The following is a 23,477-nucleotide window of genomic DNA, read 5'->3' as shown; positions in this document are numbered from 1 at the left end:
TTATGATAAATCAGAAGTAAAGTAAATCAGATGTAGACAGAGAGGATATTCAATTCTCACCCAGACCAAATGCCACAACAGGGTACAGTGCAGACATAATTTTAAGAGATAGGTTATTAAGTGTTGCATATCTTTTGATTTGGAGAGTGCACTGGTTAAAGATGTGGCCTAATGAATTCAGAACACATTTGCATATTCTCTGCGAGTAGTGGAAATATTACAACCTTCACTTAACACATTAACTGCAATAGTTCTTGAACTTTAGTATGTATGCCTACAAATTACCTAGGAAGCTTGATTAAAATGCAGATACCTGGACTATTCCCTTAGAGACTCTAATTATTCTTGGGAGTTGTCAGAAATCTGCTTTATTAACAAGCACACCAAATACTGTTAATGTAGATGGCCCCTAGACCATATTTTGGGAAACACTGACAGTGTTTTGAAAGATATGTTAATCATTGAGTGTACAAAATATCATTTCTTATGATTTAGAGAAAGAACAGATTCTAAGCATCTTTAAAAAAAATTAAACAGTAGAAAATAAAGGATTTAAATCTGCCTGGAATAGAATTCAAACCCAGCTCTGTTACCAGCTGTGTGTCTTTGGGCAATCGCCATGATCCTCAGAATTCATTCTATTTGGCAAGATCTAATGAGATAATATGTAGATTGGGAACTTGTAAAGTTTTTAGCACATTTACATGTTATTGCTCCTTAATTGTTCCCATGTGTCTGAAGTTACCTTGTTACCTTCAGTTTTCTTATTCATCCACCTGGCTCTGTTCAGTTCCTTCCAACATGAACGATAATGTAAATCACTGACAACAGAGAGATTATTAGTTCCACTTCCCACTGTCCTTCCCTAAGTCTTACTAAAACTCACCGGCTATGTTTTACTTTTCATGTAATATTTATCTGATATTTTGCGCAGCAATTCTTTGCCACAGCTAGCACTAGATTCTGAAGATTCGAAGTAGAATAAGTTATGGAGTTGAATAATAAACTGATTCTTTTTTTATTTAGTATCATTGATTTAAAATATTATATTAGTTTCAGGCATACAACATAGTGATTCAATATTTTTATAGATTACACTCCATTTAAAGTTATATTATAAAGTTATAAAGTATTGGCTATATTCCCTGTGCTGTACAATACTCTTATATCGTATTTTATACATAGCAGTGTGTACCTCTTATCCCCTACCCCATCTGTCTTCTCAATGGTAACCACTGGTTTGTCCTCTATATTTGTGAGTCTATTTCTGTATGGTTATATTCACTTCTTTATCTTTTAGATTCTACACGTAAATGATAACATATAGTATTTATTTTTCTCTGACTTATTTCTCTAAGCATAATACCCTCCAGGTCCATTAGTGTTTTTCCAAATGGCAAAATTTCATTTTTTTAATGGCTGAGTACTATATATTATATTATATATAATTATATTATATTATATTATACATGTATATTATATGTATATAATATCATATCATTTGCAAATATTTTCTCCCGTTTTGTAGGAAATCGTTTCTTTTGTTGAAGGTTTCCTTTGTGGTGAAAAAGCTTTTAAGTTTAATTAGGCCCGATTTGTTTATTTTTGCTTTTATTTCTTTTGCCTTGAGAGACTTATCCAAGAAAACACCGCTACAATTTATGTCAAAGAGTATTTCACCTCTGATCTTCTAGGAATTTTATGGTTTCAGGTCCTACTTTAGGTCTTTAAACCATTTCAAGTTTATTTCTGCATATAGTGTGAGGGAATGTTCTAATTTCATTGTTTTAAATGTGACTGTTCCATTTTCCCAGCACCACTTGTTGAAGAGACTGTCTTTTCTCCATTGTTTATTCTTGCCTCCTTTGTAGTAGATTAATTGAACATAAATATGTGGCCTTATTTCTGGGCTCTCTATTCTGTTCCATTAATCTATGTGTCTGTTTTTGTGCCAGTACCACACAGTTTTGATTATTGCAGCATTGCCATATAGTCTGAATACAGGGAATGTGAAACCTCCAGCTTTATTCTTTTTTTATTAATCAAGATTGCTTTCACAGTCTTTTGTGATTCCATATCAATTTTAGATTTATTCATTCTACATCTGTGAAAAATGTCCTGGGTATTTAGATAGGACTGCATTAAATCTGTTGATTGCTTTGGGTAGTGTGGACATTTTAACGATGTTAATTCTTCCGAACCATAAACATGGGATATATTTCCATTTCTTTGTATCATCTTCAATTTCCTTCAACAATGTTTTATAGTTTTCAGAGTACAGGTCTTTCACCTTCTTGGTTAAATATATTCCAAGGTATTTTATTCTTTCTGATGTGATTTTAAACAAGACTGTTTTCCTGCTTTCTCTTTCTGAAAGTTCATTATTGGTGTATAGAAAACAACAGATTTTTGCATGTTAATTTTGTATCCTTCAATTTTACTGAATTCATTTATTAGTTCTAATAGTTTTTTGGTGGAGACTTTAGGGTTTTCTGTATAAGGTATCAGGTCATCTGCTAATAAGGACAGTATTACTCTTCCGTTCCAATTTGGATGCCTTTTATTTTTCTTGTCTGATTGCACTGGATAGGACTTCCAAAACTATGTTAAATAGAAATGGTGAAAGTGAAAATCCCTGTCTTCTTCCTGATTTTAGAGGAAAACCTTTAGTTTTTCACCACTGAATATGATGTTAGCTGTGGCTTTGTCATAAATGGCCTTGATTATGTTGAGATATGTTCCCTCTACACCAACTTTGATGAAAGCTTTTATCACAAATGGATGTTGAATTTTGTCAAATGCTTTTTCAGAGTTATCAAGAGGATCATGTGATTTTTATCCATTGTTTTGTTAATATGGTATGTCATATTGATTGTTTTGTGGATAGTCAACCATCCTTACATCCCTGGAATTAATTCCACTTGATCATGATGTATGATCCTTTTTCTATGTTGTTGAGTTTGATTTGCTAATATTTTGTTGAGGATTTTTTCATCATATTCATCAGAGATATTGGCCTATATTTTTCTTTTTTTTTTTTTGTAGTGCCTGTGTCTGGTTTTGGTATCAAAATAATTGTGGCTTCATAGAGTGAATTTGGGGTGTTCCCTACTCTTCAATTATTTGGAATAATTTGAGAAGGATAGGTATTAAGTCTTCATTTTACATTTTGTAGAATTCCTCTATGAAGCCATTTAGTCCTGGACTTTTGTTTATTGGGAGAATTTTGTATACTGATTCAATTTCACTATTGTGATTGATCTGTTCAGATTATCTATTTCTTCCTGACTTGGTCTTGGAAAATTGTATGTTTCTAGGAATTTATCCTTTTTTCTAGGATGTCCATTTTTTGCCACAGTATTCCTTATTATTTTTGGTATCTCTGTGATAACAGTTGTAATTTTTCATCTTTCATTTCTTATTCTGCTTATTTGTGTCCTCTTTCTTTTTTTCATAATAAGCCTGGCTAAAGGTTTATCAATTTTATTATCTTTTCAAAAACTAGCTCTTAGTTTCTTTGATCGTTTCTTTTTTTTTTTTTTTTGGTCTAAATTTTATTTATCTCCTATCTGATGTTTATTATTTCCTTACTTCTACCAACTTTGGGCTCTGCTTGTTCTTTTTCTAATTCCTTTAGATGATAGGTTAGGTTGTTTAATGGAGATTTTTCTTGTTTCTTGAGGTAGGCCTGTATTCCTACAAACTTCCCTCTTAGAACTGCTTTTGCTGCATCCCATACATTTTGGAAAGTTGTGTTTTCATTTTTATTTGACTCAAGGTATTTTCTGATTTCTTCTTTGATTTCTTCATTGAACCATTATATTTTTAGTAACATGTTGTTTAGGCTTCACACGTTTGTGTTTTTCACATTTTTCCTCCTGTAATTGATTTCTAGTTTCATACCATTGTAGTTGGAAAAGATGCTTGATATAATTCCTATCCTCCTAAATTTCTTGAGACTTGTGTTGTGGTTTAGAATTTGATCTATCCTGGAGAGTGTTTCATCTGCAGTGAAAAGAATGTGTATTCTGCTGGTTTTGGATGGAATGTCCTATAGATATCTATTAATTCCAACTCGTCTGATGTGTCTTTTAAAACAACTGTTTCCTTATTGTTTTTCTGTCTGGATAATATGTCCTTTGATGTAAGTGAGGTATTAGAGTACCCTATTATTTTTGTATTATTGTCAATTTCTTCCTTTATCTATTAATATTTGATTCATATATTTCAGTGCTCCTGTATTAGGTACGTACATGTTAACAAATGTTATATCCTGTTCTTGTATGATCCCTTTATCATTACATAATGCCCTTCTTTGTCTTTTGTGTTTTGTAACTTTGGTTTAAAGTCTACTTTGTTTGATATGAGTACTGCTATCCCAACTTTTTTTCATTTCCATTTTCATAGAATATATTTTTCCATCCCCTTACTTTCAGTCCATGTGTGTCTTTAGCTCTGAAGTAAATCTTTTGTAGGCAACACTTTTTTTGTTGTTTTTTGTTTTGACAGAGACATCAATGATTTTTTGGAGAGAGGGATCTTACAAGTCTAAAACAAAGGGTTCTGGAGCAACACCCCATAGTGTACAGCAGGCAGCAGGCAGGACATTGTTTTGCTTTTTTATCCAATCAGCCACCCTATGCCTTTTGAGTGCACCGTTTAGTTTGTTGACATTCAGTGTGATTATCGCTGAGTATGTACTTATTGCCTTTGCTTATTTGGTTTCAGTTTGTCCTTGTAGTTATTCTCTGTTCTTTCTTTAGTCTCTTCCTCTGTGGTTTGATGACTATCTTTAGTGTTATGCTTTTGTTCCTTTCTCTCTGTTTTTTGTTTATCTATTGTATGTTTTTGATTTGCAGTTACCATGGAGTTCACATATGTTGACCTGTAACTATATCTACTTGTTTTATACTGGTAGTCATTTAAGTTCAAACACATTCTGAAAGAGGTACAGTTTTTACTCTCCTCCCCCATGCTTTATGTTTTTGATGTTATATTTTACATTATTGTGTCTATCCCTTAAATGTTTATTGTGGTTATATTGATTTTACATTTACTGTCTTTTAATCTTCATACTAATTTATTTAAATTTTTGATCCACAGCCTTTTTTTATATATTTGCCTTTACTAGTGGTATTTTCCCTTTCCTATAAATTCTCCTTGTCGTAGCCTTTTCTTTTCCAACTAAAGGTGACCCTTTATCACTTCTTGTAAGATCAGTTTAGTGTTGATGAACTCTTTTAGTTTTTGCTTGTCTGACAAGTTATCTTTCTCACCTTTAATTCTGAATGACAACCTTACTGGTTAGAGACTCTAGGTTTTAGGTTTCTCATTTCAGCACTTTAAATATATCATGACACTCCCTTCTGGCTTGCAAAATTTCTGCAGAAAAAAATCAGCTGAAGCTTTATGGGAATTCACTTGTAAGTGACTCTTTATTTTTCTCTTGCTGCCTTTAAAATTCTCTCTTTATCTTTAACTTTTGCCATTTTAACGATGCCATTTTAACTTTTGCCATTTTAATTATGAGCCTTTTGGGGTTCATCTTGTTTGGGACTCTCTGTGATTCCTGCACCTAGAAATCAGTTTCTTTCTTCAGCTTCAGGAAATTTTCAGTCATAATTTTATCAAATACATTTTCTACCCCTTTCTCTCTTCTCCTCCTGGGATCCGTGTAACACAGATGTTAGTGCACTTGATGTTGTCCCCAAGGTCCTTTAATCTATCCTCATTTTTTTAAAGTTTGTTTTTCTTTGGCTCTTCTGATTAGGTGATTTCCATTATTCTATTTTTCAGATCACTTATGCATTCTTCTGTATCACTTATTCTGCTGTTAGTTTCTTCTAGTGTATTTTGCAGTTCCATTATATTTTTCTGATCTAATTGGTTTTTATATTTTCTAGTTCCTATTAAAATTCTCACTGTGTTCATCTATTCTTTCCCCAAGTTCAGTTAGCATTCTTATTACTACTTGTTTGAACTCTGTGTCTGGTAAATTATTTATTTATATTTCATTAGGGTTTTTTTCTTTTTTTGTTCTTTCACTTGAAACAATCTTCTCATTTTGTTTAACTTTCTCTGTCTCTACAATATTAGGTGTAACAGTTACCTACCCCAGTCTTGAAGGGTTATCCTAGTGTGGGAGCATTCCTATGCAGTCTGCATGTATCCAGTGGCTTTGGTGGGAGAGCTGGATCTGAAGTGAGCATGGATCATGTCTTCCCTTGAAGTGTGCTGACAACCACCACCTTGGAGGGAGGTAGGGCTGAAGATGGAGTGGCTAGGACCAGAACCAGGTTTAAGCCAGGGCTTCTCCTGTGCTCAGTGGCAATCAGCCCCCTATCAAGGGCAGGGTTGGTGCCCAAGGTGCTGGAGCAGAAGCCCTAAAGTTTGTATCTGAGCTGGTTTCGTTCTAATTGTGTAAAGTCTACTTGGCAATGACAGCTTTCATCCTAATGGAGAGCAGCACCAGTGCAAGAGAGGCTGGATCCAGTGCCTGGTATGGACTGAGGTGCATGCTGGAATGATCATAGGAAACTGGTCAGAATTCCAGGCAATTTTCAATCTACAGCCTCTGCACCACTCCTGGGAGTAAGCAAACATCTGCATGCACTCTTCACAAGAAAAGTCTTGGTCTCTCATAGCCCTCTGGTAAGTCTCACAGGTTTTCAAACCAGCTAAGGGGACTCATCTAACCAGGGTCTAACTCCAGGACTGAGTTGCCTCATATGTGATTTGATCCCCGGGGAGGATCCTCAAGCCTGTGATATCCTCATTCCTCTTCTGTGTCCCCTGCTAGGGGCTTGGACCCTGACCGAATCACTTCTTTTCCCTTCCTACCTGATTGCATGTGGATTTTTCTTTAAAGTTTTTGTTGTAGAAGAGCCTTTCTTGCCAGTATCCCGATTGTTTTCAGCAGGAGTTTCTCCATGTGTAGATGTATTTTGATGTGTTCATGGTGGAAGGTCAGCCCAGCATCCTCCTGCCCTGTCATCTTGATCTCCCTCATAAACTGATTCTTATTAGTACACTGATGAGAAAGAGGTTGAGTGGAATCCCACATGTATATGTCTGAGTTTTAAATCTTGCTTGACAAAGCAGCGCCTCCCTTATTCATTGACTGAATCAATGATTTTTGGAATTGCAAATAATGAAGAAATCATATTGCATTATTTGCTTATTATTACTATATCTATTTTCCATTAGCATCTCAATTTTGTAATTTCAAGCAAAATAATTATGTAGTATTGGTACCATGTCAGTTCCATTGGGGAGATAGTTTAGAATCAGCAGGAAGTTTCTGCATTTTCTTGAATTTCAAGAGATATCTAACCACACATACACATACTCCTGAAATGTGGGACAAAAAGTCTGTAAGACTCTCAGTTTATTTATCATATAAAAATGATGGTTTCCTGAAACTATCCCAACAAAAAGCATGACTACATCAGTTATAATCTTGCATGACATCATGGGCTGGCAAGAAATATGTACTATATATATCACAAACAGGGTTCCATTATTTTTAAATCCTTCTGCAGGCATTACATCATTTTAGAAATAAGCAAGTAATTAATGTAATCATAAATTCAATTATCTAAAAATATGAGCATTCAGTTTTCTGTAAAATGCAAGGTGTGCTGTCAGCATGCAATAAATACCCATATCTTCAGAAAGCCTTCAGATATTTTTCCCTCAGCAGCCTCCAAGTCATTAATTTCACAGTCTGATAATTTTATATTTATTGAAATGTTTTGAAATGTATTTATTATATTGCTTTTCTTTTTACATATACTTCACACATAATCAAGTGGCAGGCTGCTTCAGCAGCTAAGGCAGTTGCAATCTGAAAACCATCACATTCTACCTGTTAGTTGAGCAGTGTATGACTTTATTCTGGAAAAGAATGATAATGTTTATAATCATTTTCAGAAAATGTGGTGTTTTTCTTGGCTGTGTACTGTTATTCCTTGGCTTAGAACAACATGTTCTTCAAATTTTTTTACATCTGTAAGCTGCTAAAACACTGTTAAAAACTATCAGACTGAGACAATAATAATTTGATGATAGAGTTTAAAGAAGTCAGTATGAGGCTGGAGAAGACCATCTAAAGTATGCAATTATATAGGTAGAGGGAGTTGTGTCTCCTATGTTTAAATTGTTTTTAAAAATCTGAAAATTAACTGGAGCTGTAAAATATTGATATACTAATGCTTAATGTGTAGTATATACAGTATCTCCTTTCTAAAGGATAAGAATTTTTTAATATATAATATTCTTTTTTAAAAAGATTCCCATTTTTTAAATTCAAAACTGATTTTGGGACTTCCCTGGTGGTCCAGTGGTTAAGACTCCGTGCTTCCACTGCAGGGGACATGGGTTCAATCCCTGGTCAGGGAACTAAGATATCTTGTATGCTGCATGGCACAGCCAAAAAAAAAAAAAAAAAAAAATCTAATTTTATTTCTGGAAAATTTTATTTAATTTCACTTTAATGTTTTGACTTATGTTATGTACAGATGTCAAAGGGCTTTTACTTACACACATGTATCCCTATGCATAAATAATTTACTCCTCACAACAATCTTCTGAAGAATGGACTTGGGTTTCCATTCTACAGACTGGGTGACTGACACCTCAGGAAGATGAAGTGATGTGTGCAGCAAAGGCAGAATTTCAGATTGAGTCGAGGATAAAATGTCCCCTGGTTTTGTAGAGTAAGAACTATTGATGTCTTTTCACCTAGGATCATCTGTGCTCAACACCAACAAGCTTCCTCTATTTTCTGGAAACTGAACTTTATAGCAAATATTCTTTAGAACCAGAGCAGAGTGATGAGTATCATAAGTAAAATTTTAGGTTAAATATTTTTTAACATGGCCTTTCATGAGGTGTGTTGAGGATAAATCAGAATAGGTTCCTGATATCCCCCCAAATCGTTTTTCTTTCTGAAACAGATGTGACAATTTGCTAATACATATTAGTATTTTCTCAATATTTCTAAAATTTTGTTCTCTCTCAATGTAAATGCTTGTATAAGCATCAGTTCAATGAAATATTAGATTTATTGATATTGATGGAACAAACTTTGATTATACAGCAGCACTAAATACTTTGTGAATAATTGTTAGTGGCTAAATGTTTGCTAATGTACTGTTGAAGCTTTTTTGAATAATTATATGGCTATCCCATGACAGAACAAAACAGGGCAAGAACTAGATGATGTCTGTCCAGGAGAAAAATGCATACATAGATATGGACCAAATTTCTCAAAGGAGAACCATAGCATCATCTAAAGTAAAGAGAGAAAGGTCGGAGAAAGAAAAGCATGGAAAGACAGAAGGGAAAATGAAGGAAGGGAATAGAAATTGTCACCCTGTGTTGCCTTATTATATTTTTGTTGTAGTTGTTTAAATACATGAGTAAGAAGAGATTTAGTAAACGATGTTGGAGAAAAGAAGTTAAGTTCTTTGGAAATTACTATAGTTGCAATACATGTTAGAAAAACACCAGTCACTGGACACCTATAGAGCTATGACGGGTTTTGGGGGGAAGCATCTGCACTGACTGGTGTAAGGCCTAGGCTGAGAGTAGGAGAAACCAGGGAGCTAGCCAGCACAGCATGGCCTGGGGATAGGAATGCATCCCCGGGTTCCAGGAGCTGGTCATTCTGTTCTTCTGGTTATTGAGAAGGAAAATGTTTACTCCTTTAAATGGCACATCTTTGTCCAACTTGTTTTCTTCCTATGCCACTTCACTTGCTGCAACACTTTCAGGCCCATGGGGGCTGGGATCTGTCTGTGGATTACTGAGTGGCAGGTCCTCAAGGGACAACTAAGAAGAGCCATTTCTTCCACACTAGCAAGCATGGGCACAGCCTTGCTGCCTCTCTCCTCTACTGCACTGCTGAGAGGATAGGATCAGGAGTCACAGTGATGGGATAACTGGTGACACAAGAAAACAAATCAGCAGCACAAAACAAATGGGTGCACAACATGCGAGAGATGCTTTTATACTGAAACAGCAAGAAACCCATAAAATAAAATAAAATACTTGCTGCCAGAATGAGGACTCACTATCCTATTGAAATAGGCAATATTTTGGAGTGAAGGAAAAGATAGTGTGGCTCAAAATAATGAAAAACGTTTCCTTCTGACTAGAGTGAGCATATTCAAATCAGAAGACAGAGACTTCCAACAACATTCAATAAAGTGCATATTAAAAATGCTTTTAAATATTGCTACTTAGAATATTCCTCTTCTAGAGTGTATTTATATGCAGCAATAATCCCTATCAAAGACCAGAGCCCCAGTAAGAGATACTCCTTATTACCTATTGTCAGCATCCCATCCTTATTCTAAGGAACTAAAGTTTAATTTTGTTTGTGGCAAGTGTTTTGGAATACAGTTATGGAATGGTCCAGTCATTTCTTCATTTATTCAATAAATATATATCAAATGGCTTCTATGTGCCAGGCATTAGAGGCATAACAGTAAACAATGACATGTTGTTTTCTCCTGTAGCCTGATGGGCCTAAGATCTTGTACAACAATAGTTAATATTTACCGAATACTTTCACAGTAAACATTTCACATTGCACAATCTTATGCAATGCTTGTAATAGTCCTATGAAATAGACATTTTTTTCATACTTTGTGCATGAGGAAAATTAGAGTTAGAGCTTGAGTGATTTGCCCAAAGTTACAAGCTAAAAAATGGTTGAGCCAAACTTCAGACAAGATCTGGCTGACTTCCCCCGATCTCTTTTTACTATGCCTTACCTCACTTTCCCATATACTGTGGGTGTTGTCTAAGAAGGAAATGTAAAATAATATCCTTGACCTAGAAACTCCTTCTGTACCTTATTTACAATTTCCTGAAATCACTTGCTCTGTGTAGACACAGCTAACCTTCCTTTAGACCTGCCCTCTTTCTTTCCCAGATTCCCTGTAGACTCAATGGGGTAAACAGACCAAAATCTCACTCACACAATTCGTCAAAATTAATAATCTGAAGGATACTCTCACTGTAATTGTCCTTCATTTTTACCTGATTCTTTTTCTTTCTGGTCAGTACTGCTTCCTCTACACACAATAAAAAAACTGCAGCAGCATCCCTTGCTCTTACATTGAATATTATTAGTATGTAGAGTTACTGTTTAGAATTACTTTAGAATTGTCAGTTTATAACAGTTTATTAATTGATAAATTTGAACTATTTAAAATCCAATAAGTACTGCCACATTAAACCGAACATGCTTTGTAATTTGCAAAATGTTTGCAAATATATTATCTAAATTAATCTTTACAGAAAGAACTGTTTGATTGACACAGCAGTTTTGGCACAGTTTATGTTTGCCTTTCTACCTTCCTCCTCATTAAAGGAAATTGTCCTAATTAGTGTGCATAACTCAATGAAAGGAATTAGAAACCAATAGGCCAAGAAAATGCTGAAATGTACATTTTTCAAGACAAACTTTAGGAGACATAAACAATGTGCACAGGTTTCAATAATTTTAATTTAGGTTACATTTAAATATTAATGATAACAAAATAAAAAGCTAATATCCTTCCATAGATCATTTCATTGATTTCCCTGCCCCCAAAGGAATTTTTTTTCATTCTTTACCTTTATTTACCTGTTTCTTTTTCTCTCTGATCAGTTCTGCTTAGTAAAAGAAATAAAATGAAATTTAAATTTACAAGTGTAGACTTAATACAGTTTATACAGATGTGTAGTTCTCACCTTCTTACACATGTCCAAGAGAAATAAATTGGTCATAAATCAATCCTGGCATTTAAAAATTATCTGTTGAATATTTTTCCTCTTGCAAAGATATTTTAAATATCTCCTGTTGCTGAGTTGACCCATTTCTGCTATGTTTTCTCTAAGAATTCAACTCAATTTTTTTCTAGAAATAAATGATTTTTCACTGTAAAATAACCTATACACCAAAAGGGACAAATATGTTTTTCCTGGTCCATGTAATACCAACTAAATATTTTTACCAGTCTCTGCAAATGCTAGGATTCTGGCAAATTAGGGGGGGTAAATATAGTCTTTAAATCCATCGTATTAAAAAAAAATAAGTAGTACTTTTACATGTCATTTTGATGCAACAAATCAGTACCGTTTTATTTTTGCTGTTTTAGATAATATTTAAATATATTTATATATTGATCATCATAACATTACATATTTTCTTTTTCGAATTGCTTTTATGCTCTATCTTAATATTTTACATTCAATTTTATGTTATGAGGTTTTTCTATTCTATTTCTTATATATTCTTTGAAAACTTGATTTAATATCCTTTCAAATTGCAAGGCCTACTGTGTCCCAATTGAAGAAGTCTCTTTCTAATGCCCTGAAACATTAGAAAATTTGTTATACCTCCACCATAATGCCCTGCCTGTCACCACCAGGCCCATTCCCACTGTGATGTATTTTACAATGCTTTTAATTAAAATGATTAACATGCTTTCAAGTTTAATAGCATGTAGATCCAAAAAAGTTTCATTGCACTGACTTGTGTACACATAAGTGTTCCTATTGATCTGTGAACTTCTTAAGGGTAAGCAGACTATGTCCTTCTTATAGATTCCTTTATCTGTATGCTTGGTCACAGATGGACTTACAAAGAAGATGATGAAGCTTAAGTCATGGGACCCCTCACTTACATGGGGCTATTTCAGTGCCCTGAAACCTCACCAGTATAATCATGTGGTCATAAGTTTTTGCAGAATTTATAAAAGCAAGATATTTTATTTAGACTGCTGCATAGTTTCATAGCTTAGTTTATATTAGTAATTTTGTCTTCTTATCTTTAAAGATGGTTCTCCAAATTTTAAAGATTTGGCCACACAAAACCTAGATTCTTCCTTATAAGGAGTAATTATTTACTTTCTTTTAAATGAATAAAGGAAAGAAATGAAGAAGGGGAAAGGGAATGAATATATTATTAATCAATATATTTTAATGTCTAAAAATTAACATTTCTGGCAAAAATTTTCCATAAGCCACCAACAGACAATGCTAACGTATAACTCTTGTACAGTGTCTATGCATTTACAAAGCCCTTATACAAATATATCTTTTATTAAATCTTTCTACCAGCCCTTCAAGTAAATTTAATCTTCAATTAAAATAATTGACATTGAAATGTTCACAACTGTGCTGTTTTTTAAAAAGATATTACTATGCTCAATTATTAAAAAGTTAAAAACTAAAACATATCAATTGAGTGACTTGCTCATGTTTCTTACCATGTTAATACTGGAAGGCAGCTGAAGCCCTGATGCAGAATCTACTCTTTTCATTACAACATGGGGTTTACAAATGTACATAAATAAACTAAAACATTCTACAAATAAGAAATATACAATAAAATAGAATTGGTAATGTTGTTGACCCCAAATGATGAACATTTTCCCTTCCTTTTCTTTCCTTTTCCTTCTCTTCTCTTCTCTTCTCTTCTCTTCTCTTCTCTTCTCTTCTCTTCTCTTCTCTTTTTATGCAGGTGTTTAATATTCTCCAACTGCCATAAAGTTAAAGCTTTTTTTTTGAAAATTGAACCTAACCTCTACTGAACACAAAATGAAAATGTGGTTGCTGGTCAATTACCTTGTGATTGTATCTTTTACAACCTGTCTATCAGGTAAGAAATATCCTTTGTACTATCTCCATAAATTATGGCAATGTAAACAATATGCTGTTCACTTCACTGAATCTGGTGTATAAAGTTAGAATTAATATTTTCTTTTGACACCTGGGTCAGACAAGTAAATTCATATATATTAAGGTTGGCCCTTGTTTTCTTTTCTTTCTTTTTTTTTTTTTTTTTTTTTTTTTAGTTTCAGTTAAAGTTCACAAGATTTAGTCAATCAGTCTTATATAGTGATGTGCTGGTAAATGTTTAAAATCTGGATCTCTGGGAGGAAAAGAAAAATCCCTGCTGTGTGGCATTTGCCAATTCCTAGAGAGCAAATCATCCTACTATTCTCAATTTCAACTTGAAATCATTTAATGTGGCAGCAGAAAAGATGTGTAACAGCTCACCATTATACAATATGTTCACTATATAGTTATAATAGACTTAACCTCATTAGCATACATAAAAGTAAAATACAGTAAAATAATTAGAAAATAATGGATTTTAAGCTTTTGTTACCTTTGTTCTTTTTTATTTATAAGTTAATATAATTTAATTTTTATTATTGGCTGGTCAATCTTATGAAAAACAATTCAGAAATAATCTACAGTGTATTCAGGGACTTAAGAATAACAAAGCAGTTTTAAGAATGCTATAGGGCTTCCCTGGTGGCGCAGTGGTTGAGAGTCCGCCTGCCAATGCGGACGACACGGGTTCATGCCCCGGTACGGGAAGATCCCACATGCCGCAGAGCGGCTGAGCCCGTGAGCCATGGCTGCTGAGCCTGCGCGTCCGGAGCCTGTGCTCCGCCACGCGAGAGGCCACAACAGTGAGAGGCCCGCGTAGGCAAAAAAAAAAAGAAAGCTACAGTTTTAGGACAAACAAATACTATATTTCTCTTTCAAAGACAAGTGTGAAAGATTCAGAAATATTTTCTACAAGGAGAGGTACGTTGTATTTTTATGTGAAGCAGCATGTTTTCTAACAATCAGTTTTTTCTGATACCTTTGTCTCAGTTACCTTAGGTCAGTGCTTGTTGAGTTACTATTAAGTTCAAGACTTAGTTGGATATCATCTTTTCATTTATCAGTCCCCCTTGATTGCTTTAATGATGAACTTGATAGGCATCTTATTGTATTTCTTGTTTATTAATAAGGAAATAAAAAAGCTATTTTAATTTAGGGAGTAATTTTTATTATGATGACTTCAAAATCATGAAAAATATAATAATTTTATCAGTACTTAAGAATTTTAATGACATTGATATAACCACATAATTATACACACATACACACATATATAATTATATGCTTATATATTATATAAATATAAGAAAGAAAAATGTTGTGGTAAGGTTATTATTGCTGTATTACCTTTATGAATAAAATAAAACAAAAATAATCTTATTAGTACTGAAAATCCATACTAATTCTGTTGACCATAAATTTTAGTGCTACAACTATAAAATTGCAAAGACAAGAAATAAATATTTGCAAAGATATGGTGATACTTCAGCCTTAATAGTGAAAGGCCAGTAATCTTATTTCATTAACTAATATCTCAGTTATCTGAGTAACGTTTGAGACCACAACCTGAAGAGCTGCTTTGGGGATTAATTTTTTTTCTTTTTCTTTTTTTTCTTTTTAGAGTTTACATGGCACAGAAGGTATGGTCACGGAGGTAAGTTGATGAAAGGGTTTTTAAATAGCTTTCCTCAAATAAATCATATTTCATCCTGCTTTAAGCTATTAATTCTCCAAACTTCAAGCAAGTGATTAATGTTGGAGCACTTGGAAATTTTGTAAGATGATTTATCTAGGGTCTTCAGGCAACTTGTTTGATTGCCAGAATGAATGAATGGATACACCACAAACAAATATCCAACTAGAAGATTGTAGCAGATGGAATATGTTCAATGCAACCTGTATTTTTTCCTGCATGCTTTGTAACAATCCTATGCTACTAAATTTTGAAGCAACATTTTCAATATTGTAAAAATCTAGCTTATTTTGAAAGCCTCCTGCTTTGCTGCACACATCACTTTAACTAAAGTTAATGAACTTGGAACCTTAAGATTCAGTTTAATTAGAAATCCAAAGACCTTGCAAATTTTATTGTTTATTTTTTATTGAATATAATTAGCAATACTGCTAGTTTAGATTCTATTTCAACCACTGAACAGTTCTTGCCAGAAATATAGGCAATATAGTAGACTGCAAAAAAAAAGAATCTAGAGTAAGGCCAGCCTGGATTTACATAGTCAACCTGGTATTCACTAGTTATGTGATCTTGTGCAAATTATTCAACTTCTATGAGACTCAAGTTTCCAATATGTAAAAATCACAGGATTCTTGTGAGAACTAAAAAAATAATGTGACAATAACTTCCAGCACAGTGACCTACATAGTAGGTGCTCAGTAAACATAGTAAAACTGGTAACTGATAAAAGCCACAGCATAATGGTAGGAGAATGAATAATTAGGAAGAATCACTGAGCAACCAATGCAACAACTTCCATGCCAAAGCGTGATATTCATGCCAGAGTGGGTCTGAATTTCCATCTGTAGCGGATTAAGAAAAAGGACAGTCCTAGCAAGAAGCACATCAAAGCTATTTCTGTTTCCTCCTTGTGAGTTAGGAATAACTACATTTAGGCTATATAAAGATCAGTGAGATGTTTCTTGACTTCAAGAACCTTACATATAATAGGGAATAATAAAAGTAAGTAGATAAACAGATTTATAAGAGAAATAAGCATTTTAAAACAATTACTTTGAGGAATAAATGAGTATTTAATGATGGAGCTAGTAGGTAAGGGAAACTTGAAATATTTCAATTATTAGAAATGGAGCTAATTCTTAGAGGTAGTGGCACAAATAAAGTACAGATGTGGGCAAATATGGGCTGTGTTAGATCACTAATTCAAAGAACTCTTGTTCTGCAGGATGTTAGTAGGACTTCATTGTCAAATAAATTGGAGAAAGGCTAGTTCATTAAAGTTCAACAGTTTATGATTAAGTGTAATACATGTATTAGTTTCCTAGGACAGCTATAGCTATAATAAAGTGCCACCAACTGGGTGGCTTAGAACAACAGAAATTTATTGTTTCACAGTTCTAAAAGTCCCAAACCAAGGAGATATCAGGGTCATGCTTCTGCTAAAACCTGTAGGGGAAAGCTCCTTCCTTGCCTCTTTCAGCTCCTAGAACCCCCATCATTCCTTGGCTGGTGGCAGCATACATAGGTAGACATAAGGTAGGTGTGGACAGATGCCCAGATAGTTATGCAAAACACAGTGTCTAGAGCTTCAGGGTTGGACCATAGGTCAAGGAAATGGTTGCCATCAAGAAATGTGATAGGCTCTTCTTAGGCAGGCAATGCCATGCTAAGGAAAATTTAGTCAACTTAACCATTCTGCTAGCCAGATCCCAATCTTCCTTCTAATTATTGGATTTCTGCACATTCTCAAGGCCAACTCCTTATATTTTAGTTATGATAAATTACTGCAATGTTACCTATTACCCATGAGACTAAAGAATTAGGGCACCAGAGTATTCAAAGCCTAAGCCCTAAATGTCCTTGTTCTCTTATCAGTGGGGAACGATTGACAATGAAGACAAGAAGCATACTCTGAGCCAATTTAAATATTGTTTCATTTGGAGAGTTTATTGTATTTCAAGAGAGCCTACAACACTCCCTATCCTATAACCACTGTAGCATTGTAAATATTGTAAAAATTCTAATATTAGACTGCGTTAAAATTTTGTTTTCATCGCTTTTTTCTAATAGATTTTTTCCTGAGCATCTTATTACAGCATACTTATATAAAATTATGTTTGAAAACTAACAGATTGAGATGACATATTACAGAGTGAGAAATAGGATTTGATTAATAATGAATATAAAATGAATAAAAAATAACTCTCAGGCACAGATAGTAATTATACTTTCAATTTCCAGAGATAAAAATAGGATAGCAAGGTTACAGGAGACCATCTCTATATAGTGAGAGGTGAAGTAATACCATTTAAGATCATACAACTAACTGATTACATTAACCATGAAACTGAGAACGCTACTGAAAAAAGCAGCATTTTTTGCCTGTTGCTCACATCTGTGAATTTGACAGCAAATATTCATACATGATTTCTTTTTTTCTGTTCATCTTCTTGATCAGATTTAAGAAATGAACTTACTTCTGCAATATATTACCACTATATGGTAGAAAATACACAAATTTGCATTGAGTAGATCAAAAAAAGAGTGAAGTGCTGTCTTCAATTAGCTTGAGAAGTCATCTATATAATTGTGTGCTCCTTTTTAGAAGAATACATCCAGTACAAAAAAGAGCATGTGTTTTAAAAATAATCTTATTTTTTTAACATATTATCCATGTGTTTCTTGTACCCTTTAACCCCATAATACTTCCAAAGCATGATAATTTGTCATCTAATTATTTCCATGGCCCTAGAAGAAAAGCAATGGCTGGCTTAATTTTTGTTGATGGAGATTATAATGCTTATATTAATGGATCCTTTGCTGAACCTTGTGTTGTATTCCCCCTGAAAGTTCTTTTTCCTTGATCTGGGCTCCCTAGCTGAGCTAACAGAGCAATGAGCTCAGATAGTATTCAAGGGGGTTATGAAGTTCACATTCAGAAGTTCACACTGAGCATGCCACAACAATTCAAAACCTTGTGTTGAGTAATTTATCTTCCCAGAGCCCAAATATGTTCTCAAAATAAAATGTATAGAGTAATTGGTAAACCACCTAATGGAATATTATGCATTATTTTAATCAGGCTCGAAAATTTTACAAAAGCTAGAAATGTACATTTATAAAATATACTGAGTAGAAACACTAATGTGATGTGGTGTGTCATATTCTGATTTTTGATCTAGAAAGTGGGCAAAGGGAAATATCCTAAATGTAATATTTTCTCAAAGTGAAAAATAAATTAAATGTTTTATCAGAAATTAGCTTCATATTTTTATCCCTTAAATGTTTTGTTGTCTCTTCCTATAAAGGGCAGATGGAAGTGGAGTACTAGGAAATATCTGCATATAATTTTGGAAAAGCACTTGTCATTGAGAAAAAATAGCATGGGGCACTGATAATATCCAGTTTGGCCTATAAACTTCAACCCAGCTCATCCCAAAAGTGTTTTATTTTTACATCTATCCTTTGAGGGATTGCCTATCAATAGATATAGTCCCATCATTATTAACATGTGGCATTCCATTATTTTCAATGGAAATATTCATTGCTGGTATCTTCCAGAAAAAAAAAAAACCCTAAGCATTATGATCATGATGAAGAAACTATAAACATATTTTCAGTTTACTAAAAGATGACCGATTTTTATCTCAAAGACATATACCTTAAAATCATAGAGTCAGAAAGTACGTTGGTAGATGCCAGGGGCCGGGAGGTGGGGGTTGGGGAGGGCGAATGGGGAGTTGTTAATGTTTAATGGGGACAAAGTTTCAGCATAGGAAGGTGAAAAATTCAGGAGATGGATGACTGTGAGAGTTGCACAACAGTGTGAATGTACTTAGTGCCACTGAACTGTACAGTTAAATATGGTTAGAATAGTATGTTTTATACTATGTGACTTACCACAATAAAAAAAATTAAGAAATAAAATAAAGTAAAAATGAAAAAAGATACACCATCAAAAGAAACATTAAAACCATGCATTTTATGAAAATATGCAAATCTACTAATCTCTACCTCCATATTGATGTATGTTTATGTGCAGCTGTCTTTGTTGTATTTCAAAGCACTGTACAGTACTTTAAATAACCAAGGCAACTTGGAATGAACAAAACTCACTTTATTTCAAAGTGACAAAAGTAGTTATTTTAAGAAGGCTAATAAAATTATAAATTAAATTGAGAATTCAGGATTATTACAAACCCTGTACTGGCACTACCAGAGGGTACTCTAGAAGCAGGTGCTAGCAGGCCAGGATTAACTATTTCTACATTGGAAATACAATACTGTTGAAGAATCTTTAGGTAATGAAACCCTGCACCTATTGAGATGAGTTCAAATTTTGTGAAATAGTGTGTAATCACCATTATTAAACGAAGTAGATACTTAATTAGTTGACAGTCTTTTCAATTTGCTGTTTAATGCAAAATTCTCCGATGCAAGTTGGAGTCGACCTAAAGAAAAACCCCTAACCTTAAAGACCTGAAATTCTCTTAAAAATGTCTTTCATAGGGGACTTCCCTGGTGGCACAGTGGTTAAGAATCCGCCTGCCAATGCAAGGGACAGGCGTTCGAGCCCTGGTCCTGGAGGATCCCACATGCCACGGGGCAACTAAGGTGCCACAACCACTGAACCTGCACTCTAGAGCCTGCGAGCCACAACTACTGAACCCATGGGCCACAACTACTGAAGCCCGTGCACCTAGAGCCCGTGCTCTGCAACAAGAGAAGCCCACGCACCACAACAAAGAATAGTCCCCGCTCACTGTAGCTAGAGAAAGCCCACACGCAGCAACGAAGAGCCAAGGCAGCCAAAAATAAAGTAATTAATTAATTTTTAAAATAAATTTTTTAAGTGTCTTACACAGAGCATAACTTTTAAATTTTAATAAAGTCCAACTTATCATACTTTTTTCTTTCATGGATCATGCTTTTGGCTTTATATCTCAAAACTTCACCATATGCAAAGTCAGAATCAAGTCTTTGACTGAATTAAGGACAACCAACACCTCTAGTTCACCAAACTGTAGCCTCGTAGATGACCATCTAAAATTCTTATGTTGCCACTGATGTAACAAATGAAAACTCAAGATCTAATCCAGTGCAGATCAGGGGGCTTCTGCTTAAATTATATGCATAATTGCACCAAACATCCATTCCTCTTTAAATTTGATGATCTTTTCTATTGGTAGTGATAGTAATACCATAATCATCAGGCTTATATATAAATACAATGTACTTAGAAGATATTCATGAGCTTTAAACTCCCCTAAACACTACTTATTTTTAGTATTCTAAATATTTAGTCTATTTAGGTATTTTTTTTAATTGTTCAAAAAATTTCATACTAAACTCATAATTCATCAGGGGGTAAAGTGAGAATAGAAGTCATCTTACCTTTCAGAAGAGAATCAAAATATATTAATAAAATTGAACTCCTCTGCTTGTCCTTGTAAGCTTTTTTGGGGGGGAGTTGGGAAACAACAGACTCTCCAGGGCAGCCGTGTTATTAAATTGCTCCAGTCAGAAAAGCTGTGCAACTGGGAGAGACTCAAGGAAGAGCTTATGAGATTGTCCAAGTGGGAAGAAAAAATAGCGTATGATTTTTATCATAGATAAGCACAAGGTCATTTCTTTCAGAGATTAGAAAATCTAGACCCTACATCCAAATGAAGGTCTAGTTATCAGGGATTTGGGTTTCATTCCTCATTTTTCCCTGGTGTGCTATTACATCCTGAAAGGCCAGAAAACATTAGACATCATCAGAAAAATTATAGAAGCAAAGCAGAAAACATTGTACACATTTCTAGTTTTTATAACCTCAGGGATATGGAACTAGACACAGCTCAGAGCAGGACTTCAAAAGCATTAGCAGAGGACTTTTGTGAACACCTTGCACTCATTGTCTTACTTATGGTTGCAGTAGGCCTGTGAAGTCCTTAGGGCATGTGCCCCTATTCCTTTCTTTTTTTAAACTGTAGATACCATGTAGAACAAATAACTTGTATAAAACAACGGCTAGAACACTGTACAGCTGGAGCTAAATCCCAGTTTCTCTGGTTCCTCCAATTCTGATCCAGCAATTTATCTGCGTTCTGAAATAGAATGGTGGTTTTAGAATGTAACTAAGGTCTATAAATTCTTGAATGGCAATTTCAGCAAACTCCAACTAAAAATGAGGCTTCTCCCTTTGAAATATTTCAGGTCAGTTTAGAAAAATTAATGCTTCATACTGGGAGAAGCTAACTGAAGGTTTTTATTAGTCATCTATGTATACAGAAATATGTATTGACATAATGTTTATGGCACCATAGCTACAAGAATGAATAAAATTTGGCCCCTGAAGCTTTTGGAATTAGTCTAAGAGCTGATATTCATAAGATATTTAAATTAAATTTTGAAAGGATTGGCAAATTCATGAGAATGTTGGTAAAATCTGTAGTTACTGATTACTGACTACATGGGTTGTCTCAATGTAATTCTCACAATAGTCCAATGAGATAGATTTTATTATTATCCACATTTTATAAAGCATGATATTGTCTTGGAGACATTAAATAATTTTTCCCAAAGCACTGCTAAACAGTACTAAAGCAAGATTTAAAAGACATAATTAAACTGCTTGTTAAGAGAAACTGGGAGAAAGCTTTTATCCTTAAGTTTAATGTTAGAACAACCAAAATTTCAGTGTAGCATTTGCCTTACACTCTCTCTTAAAAAAATAAATTGGAGGAGTGAACCATAGCTTTTGATCAAGCAGAGACATTACAATGATCCCATGTAAGACTATTCCTCATTTCTAGTCATATACTTAATTCATTTGGGGTATATGGCTCTTAGCTGTGCTCTGTAAATGGTGCCACACTGATGACATGGGAGTGAGTCTCTTCTCCTCATCCTGCTATGAGGTGTCACACCTGCCCTCCAGAGAGGATACACAGTCAGGAACAACTGCTTCTCAACAATATTTTTGTGGTAGATTTTTTTTTTGCGGTAGATTTTTCGGTTTTTTTTTGTATTTTTTTTGTTTTTTTTCGGTACGCGGGCCTCTCACTGTTGTGGCCTCTCCCGTTGCGGAGGACAGGCTCCGGACCCACACTGATGACATGGGAGTGAGTCTCTTCTCCTCATCCTGCTATGAGGTGTCACACCTGCCCTCCAGAGAGGATACACAGTCAGGAACAACTGCTTCTCAACAATATTTTTGTGGTAGATTTTTTTTTTGCGGTAGATTTTTCGGTTTTTTTTTGTATTTTTTTTGTTTTTTTTCGGTACGCGGGCCTCTCACTGTTGTGGCCTCTCCCGTTGCGGAGCACAGGCTCCGGACGCACAGACTCAGCGGCCATGGCTCACGGGCCCAGCCTCTCCGAGTCATGTGGGATCTTCCCGGACCGGGGCACGAACCCGTGTCCCCTGCATCGGCAGGCGGACTCTCAACCACTGCGCCACCAGGGAAGCCCGATTTTGTGGTATTTTTGTGGTACATTTTAAACGAGTTGGCCAGATCCCATTTCATGTAATTAGTTTACTGATTGTTCCAGATGTTGCTAAGTACTAGTGCTGGTCACATGTTTAAAGACAAAAACAAAAACTAAACAAGAGCTCACCCCCCAAAATGACTCATTTCCCCAGAGCATCTAGAAATTCATTCATTATATTGTTCAAAAGTTGTTAAGCACCTAGTATGTTCCAGACCTGTCCCCAAGCATCTGCAATCTAGTGAAACAGAAAGTTGTATCAAGAATCACAGCAGGTGTGTTGTGTCATAAACCTGATAGGGAGTTATGAGAACATAAATGAGGGCCAACTAAAGCTAGGAGGGGTTGGAGAGGTGGCTTCCGTGAAGGAACTATATGACTAAATCATAAAGGAGTGTACAAATTTTTTTTTTTTTAGATTTAAACTTTGTTTTTCTTTTTTTTCTTATTTATTTATTTATTTATTTATTTTTGGCTACATTGGGTCTTCATTGCTGTGCGCGGGCTTCCTCTAGTTGCGGTGAGCAGGGGCTACTCTTTGTTGTGGTGCGCGGGCTTCTCATTGTGGTGGCTTCTCTTGTTGCGGAGCACCAGCTCTAGGCGCATGGGCTTCAGTAGTTGTGGCACATGGG

General features: G+C 34.7%; 1 protein-coding gene across 1 annotated transcript in view; it reads left to right on the top strand.

Moving 5' to 3' along the window:
• Positions 1-23,477, top strand: part of CNTN1 (contactin 1) — a 232,519-nt gene that overhangs the window by 51,341 nt on the left and 157,701 nt on the right. The window contains exons 2-3 of the mRNA XM_024122931.1: positions 13,520-13,657; positions 15,299-15,331. Coding sequence (XP_023978699.1) covers positions 13,597-13,657; positions 15,299-15,331 — 94 coding nt within the window. The 5' untranslated portion in view covers positions 13,520-13,596. The remainder of the gene's footprint in view (positions 1-13,519; positions 13,658-15,298; positions 15,332-23,477) is intronic.

The sequence above is a fragment of the Physeter macrocephalus genome, chromosome 6 (genome assembly GCF_002837175.3).
Source record: "Physeter macrocephalus isolate SW-GA chromosome 6, ASM283717v5, whole genome shotgun sequence".
NCBI lineage: Eukaryota > Metazoa > Chordata > Mammalia > Artiodactyla > Physeteridae > Physeter > Physeter macrocephalus.
The sequence above is the reverse complement of the archived record's forward strand: the minus strand, read 5'-3'. Positions and strand labels throughout refer to the sequence as shown.